General features: G+C 40.6%; 1 protein-coding gene across 2 annotated transcripts in view; it reads left to right on the forward strand.

The window, feature by feature from the left end:
• Positions 1 to 3,201: 3,201 nt before the first annotated feature.
• Positions 3,202 to 22,116, forward strand: part of col15a1b (collagen, type XV, alpha 1b) — a 62,754-nt gene continuing 43,839 nt past the window's right edge. Inside the window, exons 1-2 of one of the 2 annotated variants that reach the window (XM_034703547.1) lie at positions 3,202 to 3,323; positions 3,606 to 3,670. In XM_034703547.1, coding sequence (XP_034559438.1) covers positions 3,313 to 3,323; positions 3,606 to 3,670 — 76 coding nt within the window. In that variant the 5' untranslated portion in view covers positions 3,202 to 3,312. The remainder of the gene's footprint in view (positions 3,324 to 3,605; positions 3,671 to 22,116) is intronic. The other variant, XM_034703546.1, reaches the window with a different exon arrangement.

A 22,116-nucleotide genomic window follows, 5' to 3' on the forward strand; every position in this document is an offset into this window, starting at 1 on the left:
AATAAACAGGAAACACAATAGACCTGACAGAGAAACACAAGTGAAAATACTCATACACACAAGGAATACAAAAAACAAGACATTGATCATTAATGAACGACACAAAGAAGACGTAAGGATAGCTCACTAAAACAGAAGGTAGACAGGGAGGAAACGACATAAGGCACAAGGTGAAACTACAAAATAAAACAGGAAATCAATGACAGATCCCAACACAAATAAAATACAAAACTACACAAAAATAGCTCATAACATTTTTAGCATTTCAATTTACATCAGTACTTTTTTTAATAATCAGATACCAACAAAATTTGCACATGCATATTCTCTTGCACTAATGCCATTTGTGAAATGTTTACAAGCTCACACGCTAAACTACAAAAGTAAACATGGTTAACATTTTATAAGTAACTTGCAGCATTGTTTTTGTAGCACAATAGTAATGCTGACTTAAGCATATAGCTCTGATCATGGCTGTACAGTGCAGTACAGCAGAGCTGCCTGTATTGCTGTAGACCCTTTTTTTAACATTAATTTTGGTATCCTTGTATAATAAATCCCTGAACTTAATCAGGTTTTATTCTGTCCATATTCCGTTGGCTAACTGATCTTTTCTCCTGAGTATTCTATCCCAACAAACAGCTCGTTATCAGTGGAGTTGATCTCAGCCACAGCTTCCCACAGCTTCAGGTGACCTTTCCAGAACATCTGAAGCCTCGGTCAAACAGCATCTTCTTCTTTTTTAGGAGAAACCGCCTATCTGAGAGTGAGATCTGAGGGAAGAGCTGAAGAGTGAAAACATGAGCGGCTTAAGGAAGGGAATGTGGTCAGAGAAGACGAAGAGGGACAGAGGATGAGGGGGGGATCAGGAGGAAAGGGAGGATAACTTTTCTTTCTCTCAGAGCCATTATCATTCCAGCATCTGATAATAGTGGGGTGTTAACATCACAACATGGATGATTTTACTGAGACACCCTCTGACCCAGTCGACCCCTGTGGCTCTGACTCCAGGAAGAAAATCTGACTTTAGCTGGAGCAGTGGTACGGTCTCTGTAAGCTGGGAAATGTTGAATAAAATCGATAAACTTTAATTATCTTAAAGATAATGAGATGTTAAGAGAAAAACAGACCTCCTTTTCCTTTTCTTCTTCCTATTTTTATTGCTTTTTTGGTAATAATGTTAGACTAATAGCCTGAGGCCTCAATGCTTAATCCTATAATTGCTATCAGGTGACTGCCTTTAAATGTGATCTGCTCTTTTGAACCAAGGTGTGTCAGCCTGAGTAAACTTTCATTTACTACATAAAACATTGTTTTGACTGAAGGTAGGCACTGAGAGTGAACTCAGTTTTATTTGAGATTCAGATAAAGTTATTGAATTTGAATTGGAGACAGTCATGTGACTTTTCAGGAAACTCATTAACACTAGTCTAAAGTTCTGCCTCATTTAAAAATGATTTTTTGGAAAAATCACAAAATATCACATTTTGATTTTTTGTTATTGTAACGTCCTCAACCTAAAAAAAGTTTTACTTTTACTGAACTGCACTGGTCAAATCTGGTTTGTGTCAAAATCCTTCTTTTTTATAGTTAAATTTTTGATCAAAACTACTTATCTCAGATTTAGGAATTGTTTTTATTGTTAATAAATTATTTTAAAGAATATAAGTATTAACAAAAAGCGATAAAATAGCCGCCTATTGATACACTACACAATAAAACAACATTTGAATTTAATTCAACAGTAATTAAAAAAAACACCAATTTACTGTAAAATATGCTTTTTAGTTTATTTTTTTATGTTCATATTGCTGATAATGTCACTTAAGTTTTGAATGTGTGAAATCTACTTAAATGAGCCACCATCATCCTCACGTTTTCTAAAACTTTGTATCTTAAAAAATGACTTTGCTTGATTCAATTCACTTTTTCTGGATGGAAAATGTTACCAAATCTTCAGATTCAGATTCAGACAACTTTATTGATCCCAAGAAGGGCAATTCATTTATAGCTTACCATACAACAACCATACAACATTTAACATCTACAACACATCCATCATATATACATGCTCCAGGTCTGTACATGGGACCAGAGGGTCTGTGGAGGACAGCATAAGTTAATGTAATAAATAAATAACAGTAAAATAAAACAATTATTAAAAGACAATATAATCTCTTGTCATACCAATATTATTTAAAATGACTAGACTATGAAACTCTTTAAGGAACAATATATGAAGAACTGACACATTATCCCTCCTAATAACTGAGAAGGTGGATGCTGGGTTACTTTTGTGTAGCTCAGTTCACTCAGGTGTTTCAGCCACAGTTCACTTTCATAGGTATGTTTTACATCAATGATAGGCAATCCAGGGATGTTTCCATGGCGTGGCATGAAGGCACGATGGCCCCCCACAATCTGTCAACCTGGGTGCCACCCTATATGTCAGAAGAATGACAGGCTATCTGCTGAATCAGAAACAGGGCTGATTGTCAAACTGGCCAGTTGGGCTGTGTTGAGACAGGCTGCAGAAACCTTTCTGTGAAGCACATTTATTTTGATGTACTACTTTTGATACCTTAAAAATGCTTGTATGGAATATTTGTAAGGTTTCCAGTTGTTGTATTATTTTTCTAATACAAAGAAATGCAGTGCATGAGAATTCAGCATCTGCAATACTTATATGCTAACGATTAAAGAGGATCTAAAGGAGACCAACCTGGTTAATGCCCCCACAGTGCCTCAGTTGTGCCATCCCAAAACAGTCTGGACTCGCCCCTGGAGCAGTTCAGGATGCAAGTAGGGTCCTTACAGCAATATTAAACCCAATGCCACATACCAGGTTCATTTAAAAATGCTTTTCACCATGCATCATCAAACCATAACAACTTCTTTGGAAAGGAAATGATAATTTGGACATTCCCAGACTTAATGGGTGTATAAAAACATATTTGGGAATCATGTCATCATTGGTGAAATAACTGGCCTAACTCTAAGCAGTAGGTCAGGAGACGAGGGGTCCACTGAGTGAGTGAGGGGAGAGGTTTTTTTTTTTCCTTCAAAAGAGTCAAATTACCCAACTTCGTGGGTCTGAGAGTCACTCAGCTCTGAACTGAGAGAGGCTTTGTACTGAGAGAGAGAGAGAGAGAGAGAGAGAGAGAGAGAGAGAGAGAGAGAGAGAGAGAGCAGTGTGACTTCAGGTCTGCACACGGAGGCAGAGGGACCGCGGAGTTTGCCGGAATTCCATCACCTACACACGCGCTTTGGGTTCACTTTCAAACCTGGATTTTTATTCCTTTACGCACTAAAATGTTTCAAGGGTAAGTTATTAAATATCACATTTTTACCAAATGAAATAACAGAGAGGCTGTAAATTGACTTCAGCATACCTCCAGGTCGCTTACACCTCAGAGATGATCGACCTGTGATGCAGACACATTTCTTTTTGCGCATCTTATCTTTGCGTAAAGAGGGTTCCATCAAAACCCCTTTAAGTCGAAAATACTTCCACTAAAGCTAAGACCTCTAACATCCCTTATAAATGTTATATGTTAAAGACACTTCACTAAACGCCATATCATGTGATTGCTGCGTCTCCTCAGGTGGTCTCGTGCCCTGCATCTCATCCTGCTGAGCTGGATGGCTTCTGCCCTGCAGGTTATGGAAGGTAAGATTTGACGCTGCTGCAGCTCTGTCCTTACACCACGACTTCAAAGAAACAGTGAACAGAAGGGAGAATATGAAGGCTTAAACATACTGGCATTGGGCCAACAGATGCTTTATTGAAGAAGTGAGATACACTTTTCTTTTTGTTGATGATGAAGCACTAACTCGTCCAGTAAAAGTCACTTTTCCCTAGTTGTGAGAGTGAAAACGAAGTCCCATTTAAAATGTAAGGCTTCACCATCTAGTCTTAGTTTCATTTTAAGATGAGAATGCTGACCATTCACATGTTGGGTGCTGTGATTGATTTAATCCCAACTACTGATGTATGGAGAACCCTCTATTCATGTGATACATGTCTAAACATGCAATATGCATATCAAAAGAAGAGTTATAATGAAGAAGACATCAAGACAACTATCTTAATCTGTGTGAGCAACAAAATATGAACATTCTCATTCATCAAATATTAAACTAAGGTGGAATGGTTCAGGGGTAAAGTTTTAGGGGTGTATCAGTGCCTGCATGCAAACTGAAACGAGCATCATGTCGAACTAGCTTACATCGTACAGTACCTAAACCAGAGTCTTGTTTTAAAAATGATTTTGAGATACATTTAGAAGTTTCTTAACTTCAACAGTTCATCCTGCCAAAAATGTTTACTTGCTAGAAATAACTTCCTGGTTTTAATCTCAAACTAATCTCAAATATTGGATCTTATATCTTTGAAAGAGTTTATACCTGAAACATGTATCCTGACTAAGAAAACTTTAAACTAATGACTTTGCACAAAAACTGCCCATTTGTAATTTTAGAGGTGTAATTCATCTCATATTGATTCTCGTTATCTAAACTGTTACTAAGAGATGGGAGATAACTGTGTGTGGTGAGATGCAAAAAGCCTTTTGGGTATTTTATGTTTACCAACCACCTTTGAATCAAGCCTGGAGCCCAGCCTACCTGGACCACAAGCATGGATTACATGCACCAGTCTAAATGATGTCATCTAGACTTCAATATGTGATTTAACCTTAAAAGCGGTTCATGGGTGAAGGTCAGAGAGCTCTTCAGTTTGAGGCATGATGCCGTATCTTAACTCACATCAGTCACCCACGCCTCCCTCACACATCCATTAGGAAACACATTATGCGGGTCAGTCCCCATTGATTTCCATTTTCACACCTCTGGAGCGCCCTGCTGTGCGGCTGCTCTTATACAGCTCTGTAGGAGAGAGATGGTTTGTTTGTTTGGTGACAGACCAGCTTCCTCTTCTCCCTTTATCCTGCATGTGTGTGCTGATGTGTGTGTGTGTGCATTGAGGTATCTGGATTTGTTAGAGGGGCCAAACGCTACACCAGGGTGAGAAGTGAAGGGTTTGGTTTTTATTGTATTGAGTGAGCAGTTTCATCTGCAGCACACTTGCTGTGTGTGTGTGTGTGTGTGTGTGTGTGTGTGTGTGTGTGTGTGTGTGTGTGTGTGTGTGTGTGTGTGTGTGTGTGTGTGTGTGTGTGTGTGTGTGTGTGTTGGAGCAGGAGGTGTAGGTCTGCTCACACTGAGCTTTGAATTCTTGGAACACACTTGTGCCCTTGCCAGTTTAATGTCAGCATGTGTAGGTATGATGGTGAGGGGCGTTCTTGACAATGGATGACAGATCTATTTGTTAAATCAAACATTTGTAGAAAGTTGGAAAGAAGTGCTCCTGTGTTTCTGCAGCATGCTCTCTGTATTCAAGTGCTCTTACACTGAAGAAACTGACATGCTGTGAAATAATTGTTTAACAGATCTCATCACATTGCGGATTGCCACAGGCTTCATGGTTAGCGGGACCATCTTGTGACCAGAAAGTCATATTTTCAGATCCTGGAACCTCTCAGGCCTGGCATAAGCATACACCTTGTGACTGTATAGAGTGAGTGAAGTGTTCATGACACACTACAAGAGCCCGGCGATTATTTGCTCATCGTATATAATTGACGACAAAGGGGTGAAGCTGAGGAGGGCTTTCACCCTTTCACCTGACTGACAAACATCTGCAACACAGCATCACAGTTTCTGGCATTTACAACATTTTTTGTTTCACCGCCTATATTGATTCAGCGGCCACACATTTCATCTTCTCCGACATCTCCTCTCTTTTCTTTTTTGCAATAATTGCAGAAAGATCAACCACTGCTCGACATTTATCAGCTCTAACTCCAGCATTGTACGCTTAGATTCAGTCACCGTGGAGTCCTGTTCATAACAAGCAGAATGTAGCAGAAACAGAAACTGGCATAGAAATCACATTCTCAACTAGTATATACTAGTATTTGGAGTATTGCAGAGCAGCACTCTAACACACAAGTGTGTAGTGTTAATGTCAGCGGATGCCACTGCGGTGTAGCTGTGGCATTGAGTCAGTGCAGAAGTATAATCCAGGCTTTAGCCCTGATAAGGCAAAATGGACCCCTGCACAATGTGTAAGAATCAATAAGTGGGCTTAATTGCAGAAAACCTTTTTTGAACCAGACTGTGAACATTTTTAATTCTGCTGTAAAAATGTCTGTTTTAATAGGGGACTGCAGTTTTTGGAACTTAAGCATTGGTTAGATTGTTTTATCCTGTAGGTTTCTACTTGAAGCAAACTAGCTGGTGCCTTATGAGAAACCAGGATAAAGGAAGAGAAATGAAAGGTGTGGGGGAGTGTCTATCAGGCATTTGTTTAACCACCTGTTAAGCAGTGTGTCTGAAGCCTCACAAAGCCTTAGAGTTGTAGGGATGGGATGGGCATGTACTGTATATACATCAACACTGTGACTCATGTAGGAGACTGGAGTTGCCCTCATCAAAGTATTCTGCCTCTGTCATAATTTAAATCAGTTTTTTTGTAACAGTTGTTCAGTGTTAAGCTATCTAAACTCTTAATCATAACATAGAAAATCTGCCATGTGCAGACATTAAAGAATGCAGTAGATGTGAAAGATATTATAGGATGTAAAAGATGTGATAACATTGGCACCAGGTGAAATTAATTCTAGTCAGAGAGCTGTTGTGTTCTTACAGTTTCCCTGAGCCTTGTTGTAGAATAAACCTTACTATGATGTATCTAAGTGTATTTCTGAAGGACTAGTATGAGCAGACATCATAAGACATGTTCAGTATATTTCATATGGCAAATTTTCAAGCACATTATTGTTAGCTTCTACATTTTGCTTCCTATTTCTCTATATCTCCACATTCCAATTGTTACCCTGTCCCCCTAAATTCGCTCTTACTCCTGTCCCCAGGAACCTTCACTTTCCATTTACTGTTGGTTGAGTTGCTCTGAAAGGATTCCATGTTTAGCCAATATAAATGATTGTGAGGTGAGCCCAGTAGGAGTCTGTTTTGGACGAGCGGGACCCAGTTGTACACTAAAACTCACATAATTTAACAGTTACAGTTAAGATCAATGACATCAGCTTTTTCTGCTGTTAGAAACCTATTTTAGTTTTCTGTAGTCCTTTCATTCACTGCCCCCACTTCCCCCTAAAATCCCCCCTTTTTCAGTTATACCTGTAAGCCTTTCCACAGCTCCCACTCCTGACCTTATTTGGTCTCTGATGTTACTGGAATTAAAACTCCCATTCAGTGTTTTATGGGTTTTGAACCCTGGCAGGCGGGCATGTCTTAGAGCCGTTTGAAAAGAGCCTCTACCTAAAGGTCTTCAGTATACTGGAGGAGTGAGCGGCCTCGCTGCAGCGGCGTCCTGTCTGGAATGTGCTCATTGAGCCACAGTGACTTTGATTCGAACACAGCTGGGCACAATGGGCCAACTGTAAAAGGTGTCATTGCTGTATGTGTGTAACGGTCGGCTCCATTAGATTTGAATGGGGAAAAAATCAGTCAGTGGAAAGTTGAAAAGAAGAATGTCTGTTTCTTTCAGGGTCTTTCGACATTCAGTTGAGAACGGTCTTATGTTTTCCATGATGCGATGCCCATGGTGATGATGTAGTGCTCTTACTTTGGTTTCCCATTACTGTACAGAGGACCACAGGCTGAAAAGCTGCTGTGTTATTGCAGATATTTTTAAACCTCAGAATCATTTATTAAACTGACCTGGGATTATATTTTAGATCAAATCTCAGATTTGAAGCTCTTCCAGAGGGAAACGCTGAAATATTGCTGGATGTTGTTGTTGTTGTGTGGGTATACCGTTTCCACAGTAACTGTATGAATAGTTGACTATGACTCATCATCATTGTGCATGTTCTCTGTGCTTTCTATGCTTTGAGGCAGGAAATGTACAAAGCAAGCCTTTTTTACCACGCACTGATAAAAAACTGTGTACTTTTGTATTCATCTGCACTCTGTATGACTTCTATTTGACACATTTACACTCCCTGTCCTAAATGTGAAAACATTATACCATCACAAAACATTGCAGATCGTGTTAAAAGTTATTTGCTATGAAATCAGATATTCATTATTTCATGTCATCCTATGTTAACCGTTTTCTTGATGTATTTATTTGTCATTTCAGTACTAAAATTGTAGGAACTCAGCCTACGTGATGTTCTGAAATGATTTGCTGTTGTTCTTTGTCCTGAAATAAAAGAGTAGAAGTTATTTTAGATATGACAGAAAAAGAATATTGAAGTTGACAAAGTATGGATTTGTCTAGTAAAAAGTAGTGTCCATCCATCCATTATCATGACCGCTTATTCGGCTAGGGGTCACAGGGGGCTGGAGCCTATCCCAGCTGGCTTCAGGAGGAAGTCAGGGTACACCCTGGACAGGTCGCCAGCCTATCAAAGGGCTAACACAGAGAGACAGACAACCAAAAAAGTAGTGTTTTGTGTCTCTCTCTGGCACATACGTCCACATATGATCAGTGGTGAGCTGCTTTATCTACTGTCCGTCTCATTCAACTCCTCAGCCACAATCACCCACAACATCTAGCCTAAAACGGCTCATCCATGACAGTTAGCTTTGAAGCCTAATGAGATTATATCAGCCAGTATTATGAGTTGGTGGACTGTCAATAATAATCAGGCGGAGCAACAAGCTGAATGTAATGTTTGAATTTCTAGAGAAGTTAATAGATCTGCAGGGTGGTGCAGTGGTTAGCGTTGTTTCCTCATAACAGGAAGTCCCCTGGTTTGAATTCCCCAACCAGGCAGGAGTCCAGAGTTGCATGTTCTCCCTGTGCATGAATGGTATGTCCCCTGGTACCCTGCTCCAAAAAGTCCTAAAACATGTCCGTCTGATTAACTGGTGTCTCTAAGTTGCCCGTAGATGTAAGGGTTTGCATGTAAGCTCTGTGATAGACTAGTGACCTGTCCAGGATGTACTCCACCTCTCACCCAATAACGACTTGGATATGGTCCCGCCCCCCAACAACCCCAAATAGATTAAGTGGTATAGATATGTAAGGGATAATCCAGGATCCAACATATAATGGTCTATGGTGTCAACAAGCAGAAGCAAAATGTGCCTGAACTATTTCCCATGGATTGATTGGACAAGACATGTGATCAGTTTGCCTCTGGCGTTGCTCATGTTAGTGAAAGTTAATAACCGTCGTCAAGGGGTTTTGACCAATCAGAATCAAGCATCTTACACAGGCGAATAGAATGAATATGAATAATGAATAAGGATGAACAAATAAGTTAATACAGTCTACAAATATGAAGTGCTCTGAAATGTTTTACATAATCTTGATAGCGGATTATTAGCTTGAGCGTTCAAAGTGAGTGAGTTGGCATGATGATGATGTCATTCACAGAGTTTGGCTGCTTTATACAGTTCCTTCTCTTTATGCGGTTTTCCGATCTAAAGCTTTATTCAGACTTGCAGAAAACCCCTGAAAACTGCTCAACATTTTCAGATTGAGCTGCATGTGTGAATGCAAACGGACAACATTTTCACCCCAACTTTATCTGAGATATTTAGCAGTGAGAGAGTTTCACAGCTTAGTCTTCACTGCTCCCCTCAGTTATTTGTTCATATTTTAGAGGGTTGCATTTTTTATTACAGAAATGTCCTAGTGCATTCTGTGATGATAATAACCCCATTGTTTGAGCCTGTCTCCTACAGATAGTCTCCCACTGTGAGGTACATGTGTGAAAGGCAGACCCTGGTCGTTTCAGGGCCTGCGTGTCCTGAAAGTACTAACATTTTCAGTCTGTTAATGGCTGTTCTGACAAAGAGTCTGCCTCCTAACATGCTGTTTTTTTATGTCTGGCTGTTCTGACGTGCAGCACATGATGTCTAACATCATGTTCACTCTCTCATATTGCGGAGAGCTACAGTAACAGCCTGAGTTTGAAGGGAAAGGTTGAAAGGACACTGTTCCTCTGTGTGAGTGTTTACGTTCAGGTATGCTTTGAATGTTTGAGTCTGAGTCTGTGGCTGCAGAAATTATGACCTTTTAACACCCAGGGTACTCTCAAACACAAACACACACACCAACACACTCCCCTTTTACATAATAAACACTTCATTACTAACTACATGTCATTACATATGTTGTGACCTTTGACCTGTCCACCAGTGATTGCCATGCTCCACCTCGTGTATTCTCCTTTCCAGAGTAATACAAATACAGAAAGAACAGGAAGCCTTAATTTAGCTGAACTATGAACTTCCAGAGTTGCTTATTTTTCCACCAGAAATAACTCTTTTATGTTTTTATTCACTGAGTCCTCATTTCACCATGAGCCCACAAGTATTTGATCTCATTCATGTTGATGTGTTGCTGAATGATCAGCTTGTTCAGCTCTTTTTAGACATGCACAAAGATCCTGAGAAGTTCCCCAAATTACCCGGCAGTGCTGCATGTGTGATCACAAACAGCTGAAGTTTCACCCCAAATACACTCAAAGTATTTCCTACAAGCCCTCTAGTATCATTTTGGGGGTAAAGTCAGAGTGAGTTCATGTGAAATCTTCTGGAAAATTCTCTGCATCAGGTCTGGGGAGTGTTGACATACAACGTGACCGGTGTTCCGTCTAGTTTAGCTGCCTAGTCTAGTGGCAGAAGTGGTCATTTGTGCTATTTATTAATGTTTTCAGGCTCTAAACAGAGGTAAGTGTACTGTAAGTACATGGCGAGCTTGTTCTGGTCCTCTCATATAAAACTTTGATTTTAGATTTCAGAGGATGTGTATCTCAGTACACTAATATTCCCTATCAAATCATGCTTCCAGTACAGAACCACTTTATATCACACAACTACTCCCTCCATTTGAATTGTCAGAGTAACAGGAGCATGTTTTGATTCTATTGTGAATATATAAATATATCTGTTATAGATTCTGATGATCCAAGAGAAGCGTACCTCCCCAGAGTGATGTTCTCTAACAAATAATACTCCCACTGGTGACAAGCTCAGCTTACATGCACTGAGGCCACCTCCAAGAAAAACCTCAAATATACTGCTTTATCTACAATAAAGTAAATCTTTCTATTCAGACACTTAATGCTTCACCTGAAGTTCGATCTGATGACCAAAAATGTTTACTGAGACAATAATACCATAAGGTGCATTTCAACCAAGAGTTCAGGGGTCTTTTAGCCCCCAGAACTACTTTCCCCGGAACTAAAAGGTTCCTGTTCCCCCATTGTTGTCTGCGTTTCAACCACGGGCTGAAGTCCCGGGTAGATTGTGCAAATCAGGCCAGTGATGTATTGAGAAAAAAAATTATATTTTGAAATCTTAATAAAGAACTAAACTAGTATGTATTCCCAGGAACTCCCTCTGTGTTTCAACAGCTGTGTAAACTCCACAAACACGGTTACGTTCAACCGAAAGTCCCAGGACCTTTGAAAAGTACTACCCACCAAGCAGGGGCTTTTCAGGGGGGAGATTATCTACCCCTGAACTAAATTTAGACCCTGGTTCCTCCAGTCGAAACGCACATAGCTCAGGGGTAAAGTCCCCTAACCCTAACGCCTGTAGTCCTCCCTAGCTCACGTTAATCTTATCTGCTGTAAACTGATGTATTGTGGAGCTCTTACTACTCTTGTTTGTTCTGCAGTTAGTTGTTGATAAGAAGCTAGCTGATGTTTGCAGGATGCAATAGTAATGGTTAACTTAGTTGGTGTTGTTTGTGTTTGTTTATTCACTAAGAATCCCTTGAACGACTGTCTCTTTGTCCCTTTGTCCCTTTGTCCCTTTGTCCAGTACACTGGTGTGTCTGCTTAATACTTCAGCAGAGACCTCACAGGCATCAACTGAAGGTTGCAGTTTTATTTCCCACCACAGCAGGGACTGAACAGGGATTGAACTTTGTTGTAGGAACATGCAGCTCGTGTGGACGCGCCACACAACACAACTTTGTTTTTAAAGGTATATTTTGGGCATGTTAGCCTTCAATGGATAGGACAGCTGAAGAGAGACAGGAAATATGGAGAGCAGAAAGAGCGGGGAAGACATGCAGCAAATTCAATTCAATTCAAAACCTTTATTGATTCTCGAAAAGACATTGAGATTTCCCTCATTTCCAATGTTGCCGAGATCACAGGCACAATTAGAAACAGCAAACAAACACACACAATCATTCACAAAATAATATATTAATTAAAACAGATACAATTTGAGACACAGTGGTTGACGTCAAAGTCTTAAATTCTGCAAAAGAGCTTTAAAGTCTGTTGGAGGATATTCCATGATTTAGGGGCATCAATGGAAAATGCTGATCGACCCAGTTCAGTGTTAACTGGTTAAATGGTAGAGGCCGGTGGTCGAGCCTGCGACCGCTGCGACAAGGACTATAGCCTCATGTACATGGGGCGCGCGCTTCAACCGCTAGGCTAATGGTGCCCCGGCCTGCACACAACTATAATAATAAGAAAAAGAAAGTTACTAAAAAGCAATTTGATGTAGAAAACAGCAACGGTACCATAAAGCTGAGAAATAGAGCGATGCCTGTGAGCTCACTCACAAACACCAATATTTGTAGTGGCATCAATGCCCCTGTTAAACATAGTTAAATATTCCTTAACCTCCTGTTACGTTCATGCATTTTGAATAATTTTGCATCACCTGGTCCATTTTGAATGACTTTCCTAGATCAAGAATATTTCACTGCTTTAGCACTGAGAAGTTGTGTTGGACAAGTGTTCCAAAAATAATAAAACTGGTTTTATTAATACTAAAACCACTTTGGATATTGGAATGGAGCTCATTGACCCCTGCCAATCAAATAATGTGATGATACAACCAAAAACAGTGCAGTTCTGGGGGAGAGTATGATATTGGTCAAAGTTTTTGTACTGGTATTGGTTAGTTTAAAGCCTGAGTATCAATATGTTTGTCAGAAAAGATAGAATAGTTATCAGAACACCTCTGAGGGTGCATACAGATCATTTCAGGGGTACAAGAAATCAAAACAAAGGTTGCATTTTTTTAGTTTGCTCCTTTTTCCTGCATATAAATCTGCAACTTCATATCTATTTCAAAATGCAGCCTCATCGGATACACAACAAAAACACATAATAAACATCACACTGTTCAGCATCTGACTTCAGCACTTCTGAACAATGGGGAATTTTGTTGCGGCCATTCAGTGGGCGGATGTCAATAGATGGTACGCACTCTGTGGGCCTGTGGAGCGAGCATGAGATAATATTTTCCTGCTACATTTCTCTGAAGGTTGTCTTTCATTCTGAGCAGTCTGCATCAAATGTCATGATCCTTCAAATACAAACAGGGGCGACATCATTGACCTGCAGGACCTCACTGCTCCAACAGACACCATCCAAAAACTCCCCCCCAAGCACCATGCATGGATGCCTCAGTTTGTCATGTCAGCGGTGCCGTGCAGGAATCACTCCTTACACAATGACAGACACTTTCTCCTGCTTCTCACATTCGTTTTACAATCCCCCATCACTGTGCCTCCCTCGTTCTTCATTAACATTCGTATTGGAGGAGGAGATGAGCCGATGCAAGAAGCTCTGAGAGGTTGTTTGCTCTGAGGACGACACTTGCAGCTGAGCAAACACCGCCAACACCCAGCATGTACACACACACACACACACAGACACACACACACACACACAGTCTCACACTCAATGCCCTGTGTCCAGCATAATCAGGACATAAGCGGATGTAAATACTTGAGCAACTTGTTTCTAAGATGCAACATATTTGAATAAATTGGTTGTGGCTTAGTCGGGTCAAATCCTCTCACCTAAATTGATCTCCCTTTGCCTTTTACTGCAATATAGCATTATTAACTTTTAATGAAATTATAATCTTTCTTTTACTTTGAATGCAACATGTCATGTTGAAGAAGCTCTGTGAGGTTCTCAGGTTCTTGCAGCTGCTGCTGATGTGTTATACATGCACAAACATTAGATTGAAAACTGACGAATGGCATTAGGGATGGGAATATTATCTCATTTCGAAAGTGCTATGTTCACGGTTTTCACAGGTACCTGGTTGTAATACGGTATTCCTGACAGACGGTGGCCCTAGAGGGTCTTAAATCTGTTTGCTAACCACATGAAATAACAGAAGAAGAAGAATTCTAACTTCATTAAATAGCAAAAGAAGACGAAAACATTAGCGACAGTCACTGGAAATCCTTGTGTGGCGGTGTGATATTCAGAAACTGAGATAAATCCAGAGACTGAGCATGGCTGTAAAATGTAAACATACACGCTACGCTGCTGCGTCACAGAAACACCGATATAAAGGCAGAGAGACGTTGCCAGTTCCCTGCTACTAGCAGCACCTCTTCCCATTCAAATAATACAAGTAATCGCTGAATAGATGCAAGTGATTACCGAATAGTATTTTGGCTTGAAATGCCCATCCCCAAATGTCAAATGCCCCTGCAGATGCCCTCGGTTCAGCGGCATGGGCTGAGGCATGTAGTATATCACTAGAGGACCAGCACCATGCCCCTATCACAAGACTGGTGTGCTCATCCCTTCAGTGGTGTCCCATCAATATGCAACTCGCCCTCCATCTGTATGATTTCTTACCTTCAGGAGGTGCTGCTCTAAAGAGAAAGGCCTCCATCAGACTGTCACATGTTCCACTTGAATGATGCAGATAATTAATGCATGTGGTTCTACTTTGAGACAATTACTGCCATCAAGACTTATGTACCTTTTATTAAAGGGTCATCAGAGCTACCAAACAACCACACTTTCATCATAACTGTGAGATACACATGAGAAACATATAGATGCCTGTGTTTAGATCACTATGTTGCTCTCAAGTTAGTGGTGAAAGTAAGACTACTAGTATTAGTTTTCGTATGCATCATGAGGATGAAGCATGGACAGCACTGGTGTCTGGTGTCTAGTCTAATAGTGGCCTAGACTTTGGAGCAGCACTCACTGTTAAGAAACAATTTATGATAATGAAAGAAAAAGTGACATACTGATGACATAACTTCGGGAGGACTGGCACACAAGTCCTGGCACAGACCTATGCTGCTGAACTAATACGCAGTTGTGCATGCCGTGGCATATAGTCAGCATGTAAAACACAACAAACCAGATTTTTGTTTTGGCATTATGTTGTCAAATGAATGTGGTATCACTTTGTCACATCAAGCATCAACAAAAGCAACTTGTTCTCAGAGGATTTGAGGAAAAAGAGATTCTATTTAGAGGATCAGTTGTTTGGCACCTTAGGACTGAAAAGGAAAACTTTTAAATCACAGAATCAGTCCACAGTTTCTCTGTAAGGTCGTTTCAGTCTACCTGCTTGGCTCTATCTCATCTCACTGTCCCTCTGTGTCCAGCTGTCACACTTACCCCTGCATGCACTCGCTCTAAGAAATGTCCACAATGCCGAGCGTCACACTGGATGACCTCCTTCTCTCTATCTCCGTGGGGCAGGATGGGGTGAAGCGCGGCGACATTTGATGTAATGGAAACTGTCTCTCTGCAGATGTCCACCTCCGACCTCATGACAACCCCAAACAATGCATTCTTTATTACAGTGTGGCATGGAGCAGACTAGTTTGGGTGTGTGTTTGTGTGATTGTGTGTGTGTGTGTGTTATTTGTGTATTGAGGAAGTTCAGAAGTTCATCTGCAGTGTTGGTCAAGTCTCTTGTTTTAGTCTTAAATAAGCTAAATAACCAAATAAGCAGAAGGTAAACCATTAGACCAATTAGTGTTGGTTGCAGAGCACATGCTGTAATCACAAGACACTTATAATTAGAATAATTTAACTTAATTTCATAACATAGATTAAATGTGTTCAATGAATGTACTATCAACACAGCAACTTGTCCAGTCACCTGTGTTTCTATCTGTGTCGCGTTTGCCACATGACTTCTGTAATGTGACTGGCTGCATGCTGGCCTGAGTTACGACATGAACTTTCCTAACTTTTTGATGGAAGCTTTCACTATATCACACAGGTCTTGAATTTATTTAAAACTTAAGATAAACAGGGAAGTTTGTTAGTCCTGATAAGCCTCTGAGTGAAACAACAAACCTTAAAGGTGACATATCACGCTTTTTTCATCAACATATATTGGTCTAAGAGGTCCCCAAAACATGTCTTTAAAGTTTATGCTCAAAAAAACACTTTGAAATCAGATTTCGGCATGCCTGAAAAGCCCTCTTCTTCAGTCCTCCTCAGAACACTCTGTTTTCTCTCTGACCACGCCCCCTCAGGAAGTGGATGTGGCCTCGGCTCTCCAGCACGTTGATCTAATGTTTACATGTTGGCTGAATATACACGGCTGCTCACAGACCCGCGTTACTTCAACCTTTTGAATCTGATCCAGAATCTGATCCTGATGGAGAGGCGCCTGCAGCAGGACCTTTCTGAACGAGTGGTCACAGATTTAGTGTTTCTTGTTGTTTTATTTGTCAGTATGTAGACGTGTGTCTTGGTACACAGCTACGAACATGTAACTATGTGGCTATGCTAATTAGCGCTAGCACTTTTCTATGAAAAATAAAAATCATCCACTAGATCTTCAAATCTGCAGACGTGGGGAGTAAAACCGACCTCTGCCAGAAAGGCAGCAGGATGTCGACGTGTGTCTTGGTACACAGCTACAGCTACAGCTACAGCTACAGCTACAGCTACAGCTACAGCTACAGCTACAGCTACGACATGTAGCTATGTGGCTATGCTAACTAGCGCTAGCACTTTTCCATGGAAAATAAAAATCATCCACTAGATCTTCAAATCTGCAGACGTGGGGAGTAAAACCGACCTTTGTGTTTATTAAGACAGCCTACAACTAGCATGCCTCCCTCCTAAGCTCCTTGTTAGCATACGTGTGCAGGGAATGAAAAACAGAGGAGGGGTTGAGTTGTATTTTAAACAGTCTATGGGCTGAACAAGCTCCGAGCTCTGACTTCCTGTTACAGACCGGATATTGTTGTGACGTAACAAAAACACAGAAGTCTGAAACGGCTCGTAGGGACACATATTTCAGGTAGAGAACCATTAAAAAGTCGATTTTGCATGATATGTCACCTTTAAAATGTAAATGTAAGGCCTTCCTGCAAAAAAATGTGCACAGTATTATTTGTGTTTTTATGGACATGCTGAAGAATTATGTAATTAGATCACTGGTTTTGGATGGGCTCTTGTTATTTTGAACATTCCTTTTGAGTAGTTTGTGCTTAGATAACATCAGTATGTTATTACAAGGTCTTGTTGGTCAAATTTGATAACTTTGTGTGATCAGGATAAACAATCTAGACCTAAAGAGGGAGACTATTGGTCAGGCGTGTTGGATTGTTTGAGGCTACAGGAGTAAATTAGTGTGTTATATTTACATTTTTCCTGTACTTCTATACTCATTGAACCCCCCTTTGACCAGCCTTTAATCTTTTGTTTGGACCACTGTTAAAGCATGCCCAAGTAATGAATAAATCACAAGTTATAATCGTTATTAACAAGATGTGCAGGTGGCTGTTCAACATTAGTCTGGTTGTGCTCCAGGTTTCTGCCTGTTTAAAAGACATTGTTCTTACCACTGTAACTGGAAAGTGCTCATGTTGGATTAATGTTGGGTCTTTAAAAATGAACGATAAAGTCTGGTCAAAACCTGCTCTTTTTATAAGGTGTCTTTAGATAACACTTGTAGGGCTGCTATGGTAGAGTGAGTCATCTCTCAATCAGAAGGTCGGGGGTTCGATCCCAGGTCTTGCTTTCCACATGCTGAAGAGTCCCTAGGCAAGACACTTAGCCCCAAACTGCCCCCGGTGGCTGTTGAATCTATGTGTGAATGGAATTAGTTAAAACTGATAGACTCTTTACACAGCAGCCTCTGCCATCAGTGTATGAATGTTGTATGAATGGATGAATGTGACCTGTAATGTAAAGGTACCTTAAGTGGTCAGAAGACGAGAGAAAGAGCCCATTTACCATTTACTTTATGGACTGTGTGAATGGACTGTTACTTTGAGAATTGGTGCTACATACTATATACACTTAACCTTTAACATTTAGGATGTATTGCTACCTTATTTTTGTGGTTTGCCATGAAAAAAAGTGGGCACTTTTTGGATTAAATGGCGTCTTGTGTTGTAATGAAATCTCTTTGTATTATATTTTTAAATAGGTTGCTATAGTGAAACTTCTTCCTGTATGAGGTGTGATGGTTTGCCATGCTGTCAAAGTATCTTCCATAAACTTCCTGTTCTGTTGTCCAACATGCAGATGAAACGTCTACATGGCCTCTAGTCGTTTTTAACGTTGTTGTCCATCATCAGCAGGGTCATGTCTGGTTTTTATTTTCTTTATTTCAGGGCTCAAGCTTGCAAAAGTGAAACATCACTCATCCTTCAGCACAATGTAATCTAAAGTCTTATGCCCCATTAGTTTTAAACAGGCGCTTTGACTGACAGAGGGAAACACATACACACACTTTGACAAGTGTGTGTATGAATTTGTGCACACACATTTCCTTCTTAAAGTCTTATATGGTGCCTCTCTGTGTGTCTTGGTGTGTTAAGGTGTGTGCAGGCAGGTCAGTTGCGTGGGTTAATCCTGCCCTCAGGTCACACTCTCCCTCTGATAACCTCTCCGACTCCCAATTATCTCCTGTTTTCCTTTCTTCTCTGATTATCTTTTCTTTTCTGGCTCTTTGAGCTAAAAGAAGTCTGTGTCTGCTTCTTTTCTTCTTGTCTCTCCCTTTCCTTTTTTTTTTTTATCCACCCCTACTTTTCCCAAGCTTAAAATGAGGTTGTCACTCAACATTTCATTTGGCATCCCTCGTTCTATATCCCCAGACTACTTCTGAAATAACAGGGATAACAATAGTGATGTTAAACACAGCTCCTGTGTGGAGGTGTTTCATATTTAGAAATTCCTACAGCCAGGGTTACATGGTTCACTTAATTTTCCTCACATCCGATTTCATATTTTGAGCTGATGAATCTGTTGTTTGTGTTACTCAGAGGAGAACTGATGGAGTCTGATAGATTGTACCTCACTCTCAGGTCGCTCCGCCTCTTTGCCCTGCAGGTAGCTCCTTTGTCCTCACAGAGGTTGGAGGTTGAGTTCAAAGAGTGTGAAAAATCTGCGTGTGCATTTTTGTACGAGACGTCTGTGTGTGTACGTGTGTGTGTGTCGCTGTGTCTGCGCACACACACGTCTAACATCATCCCTGACATTCCAGGCATTTTTATGTCTCCCACCTGCCGACCTGGACACAAAGAGGATTGAATCAGACGGACAGAAAGGTCCCGTCCCTCTAATTCAATCAGCACTGAGAGAGACCAGAGGCTCAGAGAGGAGACGCTGCTGCTGCTGCTGCCCCTCAGTGATGTAGCTTTAAATTACAAGTGTGGAAAAATAAGATCTCTGTTTGAGCAAATGCCACAAACTTTTGTTGGACAAAATGCAAAATAAAGGAAAACATCAGATATATATTTAGGAAAAGAGTTTTTTACTTTTAAGAAGTATGTAGGGAGAAGAGAGAGGGGGAGAATAGTAAATGGTCGAGGCTGGAATCAAACCTGCGGCCTCTGCAACGAGGGCTATAGCCTCTGTATATGGGGTGCGCTTAGACCACTAGGCCATCAGCGCTCCTCACTCTTTGTTTTGTTTTGTTCTGTAAAAAAGTCAGCATAGAAAATGTTTTTTTGAGGCGCAGGGTTAAAAAGGGCAGCTGCTGTTTGCCATGTTGCACCAGTGCACATATTAATGAAGATCTGCCTTGAGCAGCATTTTAAGACCACAGGTAGTTGCATAGACCTGGTTGTAGCCTGTCAAAAAAAGGCAGCAGGAAGCCTAGAGGTCACATAATTAGAATAGATATTAACCCATATTAGCCAGAGCATAGGGTTCACTGAAACATTCTGTGGCACAAGTTATAAGAGGGTGTCTGTGGTACTCCCACAAGGAATTTCTGAGCATCTAACACTTTATGCCCTGCATGTGGGTAAATACAGTACTTATGCAACAAATTTTAATGATTGACTGATTTTAATTATCTTTGTTTAAACTCAAAAATCAATGAGAACGAAGCCCTCATTTACAATGACGTCAAGCATATAAAAGAAACATTAAAGGTGACATATCATGCAAAATGGACTTTTTAATGGTTCTCTACCTGAAATATGTGTCCCTGGCATGTCTACAAACCCCCCGAGAATGAAAAAAATCCATTCTGCCCCTGTTCTGATTTCTCCACCTTTCTGTAAATGTGTGTGAAACGAGCCGTTTCAGACTTCCGTGTTTTTGTTACGTCACAACAATATCCGGTCTGTCACGGAGTCAGAGCTCGGAGCTTGTTCAGCCCATAGACTGTATAAAATAATACTGAATACCCCCTCCGTTTTTCATTACCTGCACACGTGTGCTAACAAGGAGCTTAGGAGGGAGGCATGCTAGTTGTAGGCTGTCTTAATAAACACAAAGGTCGGTTTTACTCCCCACATCTGCAGATTTGAAGATCTAGTGGATGATTTTTATTTGTCATGGATAAGTGCTAGCACTAGTTAGCATAGCTACATAGCTAGATGTTGTAGCTGTAGCTGTGTACCAAGACACACGTCGACATACTGACAAATAAAACAACAAGAAACACAGAATCTGTGACCATTCCTTCAGAAAAGGTCCCGCTGCAATGCATGACAAACAAATAAAAGATGAAACCTTAAAATAACAATGATCAGTTTAAAAAAGGCAACAATTAAAAAGTAATGTTTAAACCATTGAAAGGCAATGTTAACACAAAGGCAGTTAAAACAGGTGCAATCAGAGGTTAAAAAGTTTAAAACTAATAATTTAAAATGACTAAAAGAAACAAATGCATTCATTTTTAATTATTAGTTTTGAAGGGAGTTTCATGCAGATGGTGCAAAAAAGCCAAAGGCAGATTTTAACACACAAACAACATTTCATGACTAGGCCATTGAACTTACCTTACAAACAATGAACAGCAACCAAACAATTAATAATTGAATTACTGACAGGTGTCTTTATCAAGTTTTATTCATTGGAAGAGCCCTGAGAGAGCATTTTATACAGTTTTATCTACTACAGGGGCACCAAAGAGGGCTGAATATTTGCAGACGAGGCCCCCCTCCAATACACCACTGCTTCTCCTTCTAGCCACCATTTTTCCTTGAGCGTCAGTGTAAAACATCACAGCTGGTTTCTGCAGACTTTATCACGTAGCAGTGAAATAACAGACCTCATCCTGTTTTTGGTCAGTGTACCGTCTTTATTAGTCATGTTGTTCATGCCCATAAGTGGCCTTTTTGCCCCAGTTAGACTTAAAGTGAGTAATAACACACTGCTCCACATGACGATAACGTTGTCGTTTAAGGGCAGCACAGCCTCTCTTTGCTGCTCTTTCTAAAAAGAGCTTGTAAATATCCTCCAACCTTTCCTGACTGAACTTGGCCTACAAATATGAAATGAAAACACGTCGTAGGAGGAGGAGGAGGAGGAGGAGGAGGAGCGGATGAGGGGTGAGGAAGAGAGAAAGGGGGGAGGGTGAGGTGCATGAGAAAAACAGCTTTGCAACACAGGCTTCATTGATGACTCGCCTCGTAGCTACAGTGTGAGCGTGTGTGAGTGTCTGAAAATGTGCTTGTGTGGGATACCATTACCTGAGAACAGGTCGTCTCTGTTGACCTTTGTTCCCGCCCACCCAGGTTTCTACTTCAGGGTTGGTGGAGAGGATGTGCCAATCAAACCCAACGAGGAAGTAGTGAAATAAACTGCCTGGTTACACATGCAGAAAGGAGAGAAAGTGAAAAGAGTTCATCTGTGCACCACAGATGATCTTATGTTTGATGAGCTGGACTTGACTTTAATGAGCTTTAATAAATCTATGTTTTTTTGAGGCATTTGTTTGAAAATAAGACAGCAAAGAGGATTGGGGGGATCATTTTTAAAACATTTGAAGTATCTGTAGTGCCTCATAAATGGGGTTTGTGTTAATTTGGCACACAAGCGTCAGCCAGTGTGCCAAAGCTCTTTCGCTCTAATTGGCAGAGTGGACCAATGTGTACACTCAAACACACACGTAGGACCT

Source organism: Notolabrus celidotus, chromosome 15 (genome assembly GCF_009762535.1).
Source record: "Notolabrus celidotus isolate fNotCel1 chromosome 15, fNotCel1.pri, whole genome shotgun sequence".
Lineage (NCBI taxonomy): Eukaryota > Metazoa > Chordata > Actinopteri > Labriformes > Labridae > Notolabrus > Notolabrus celidotus.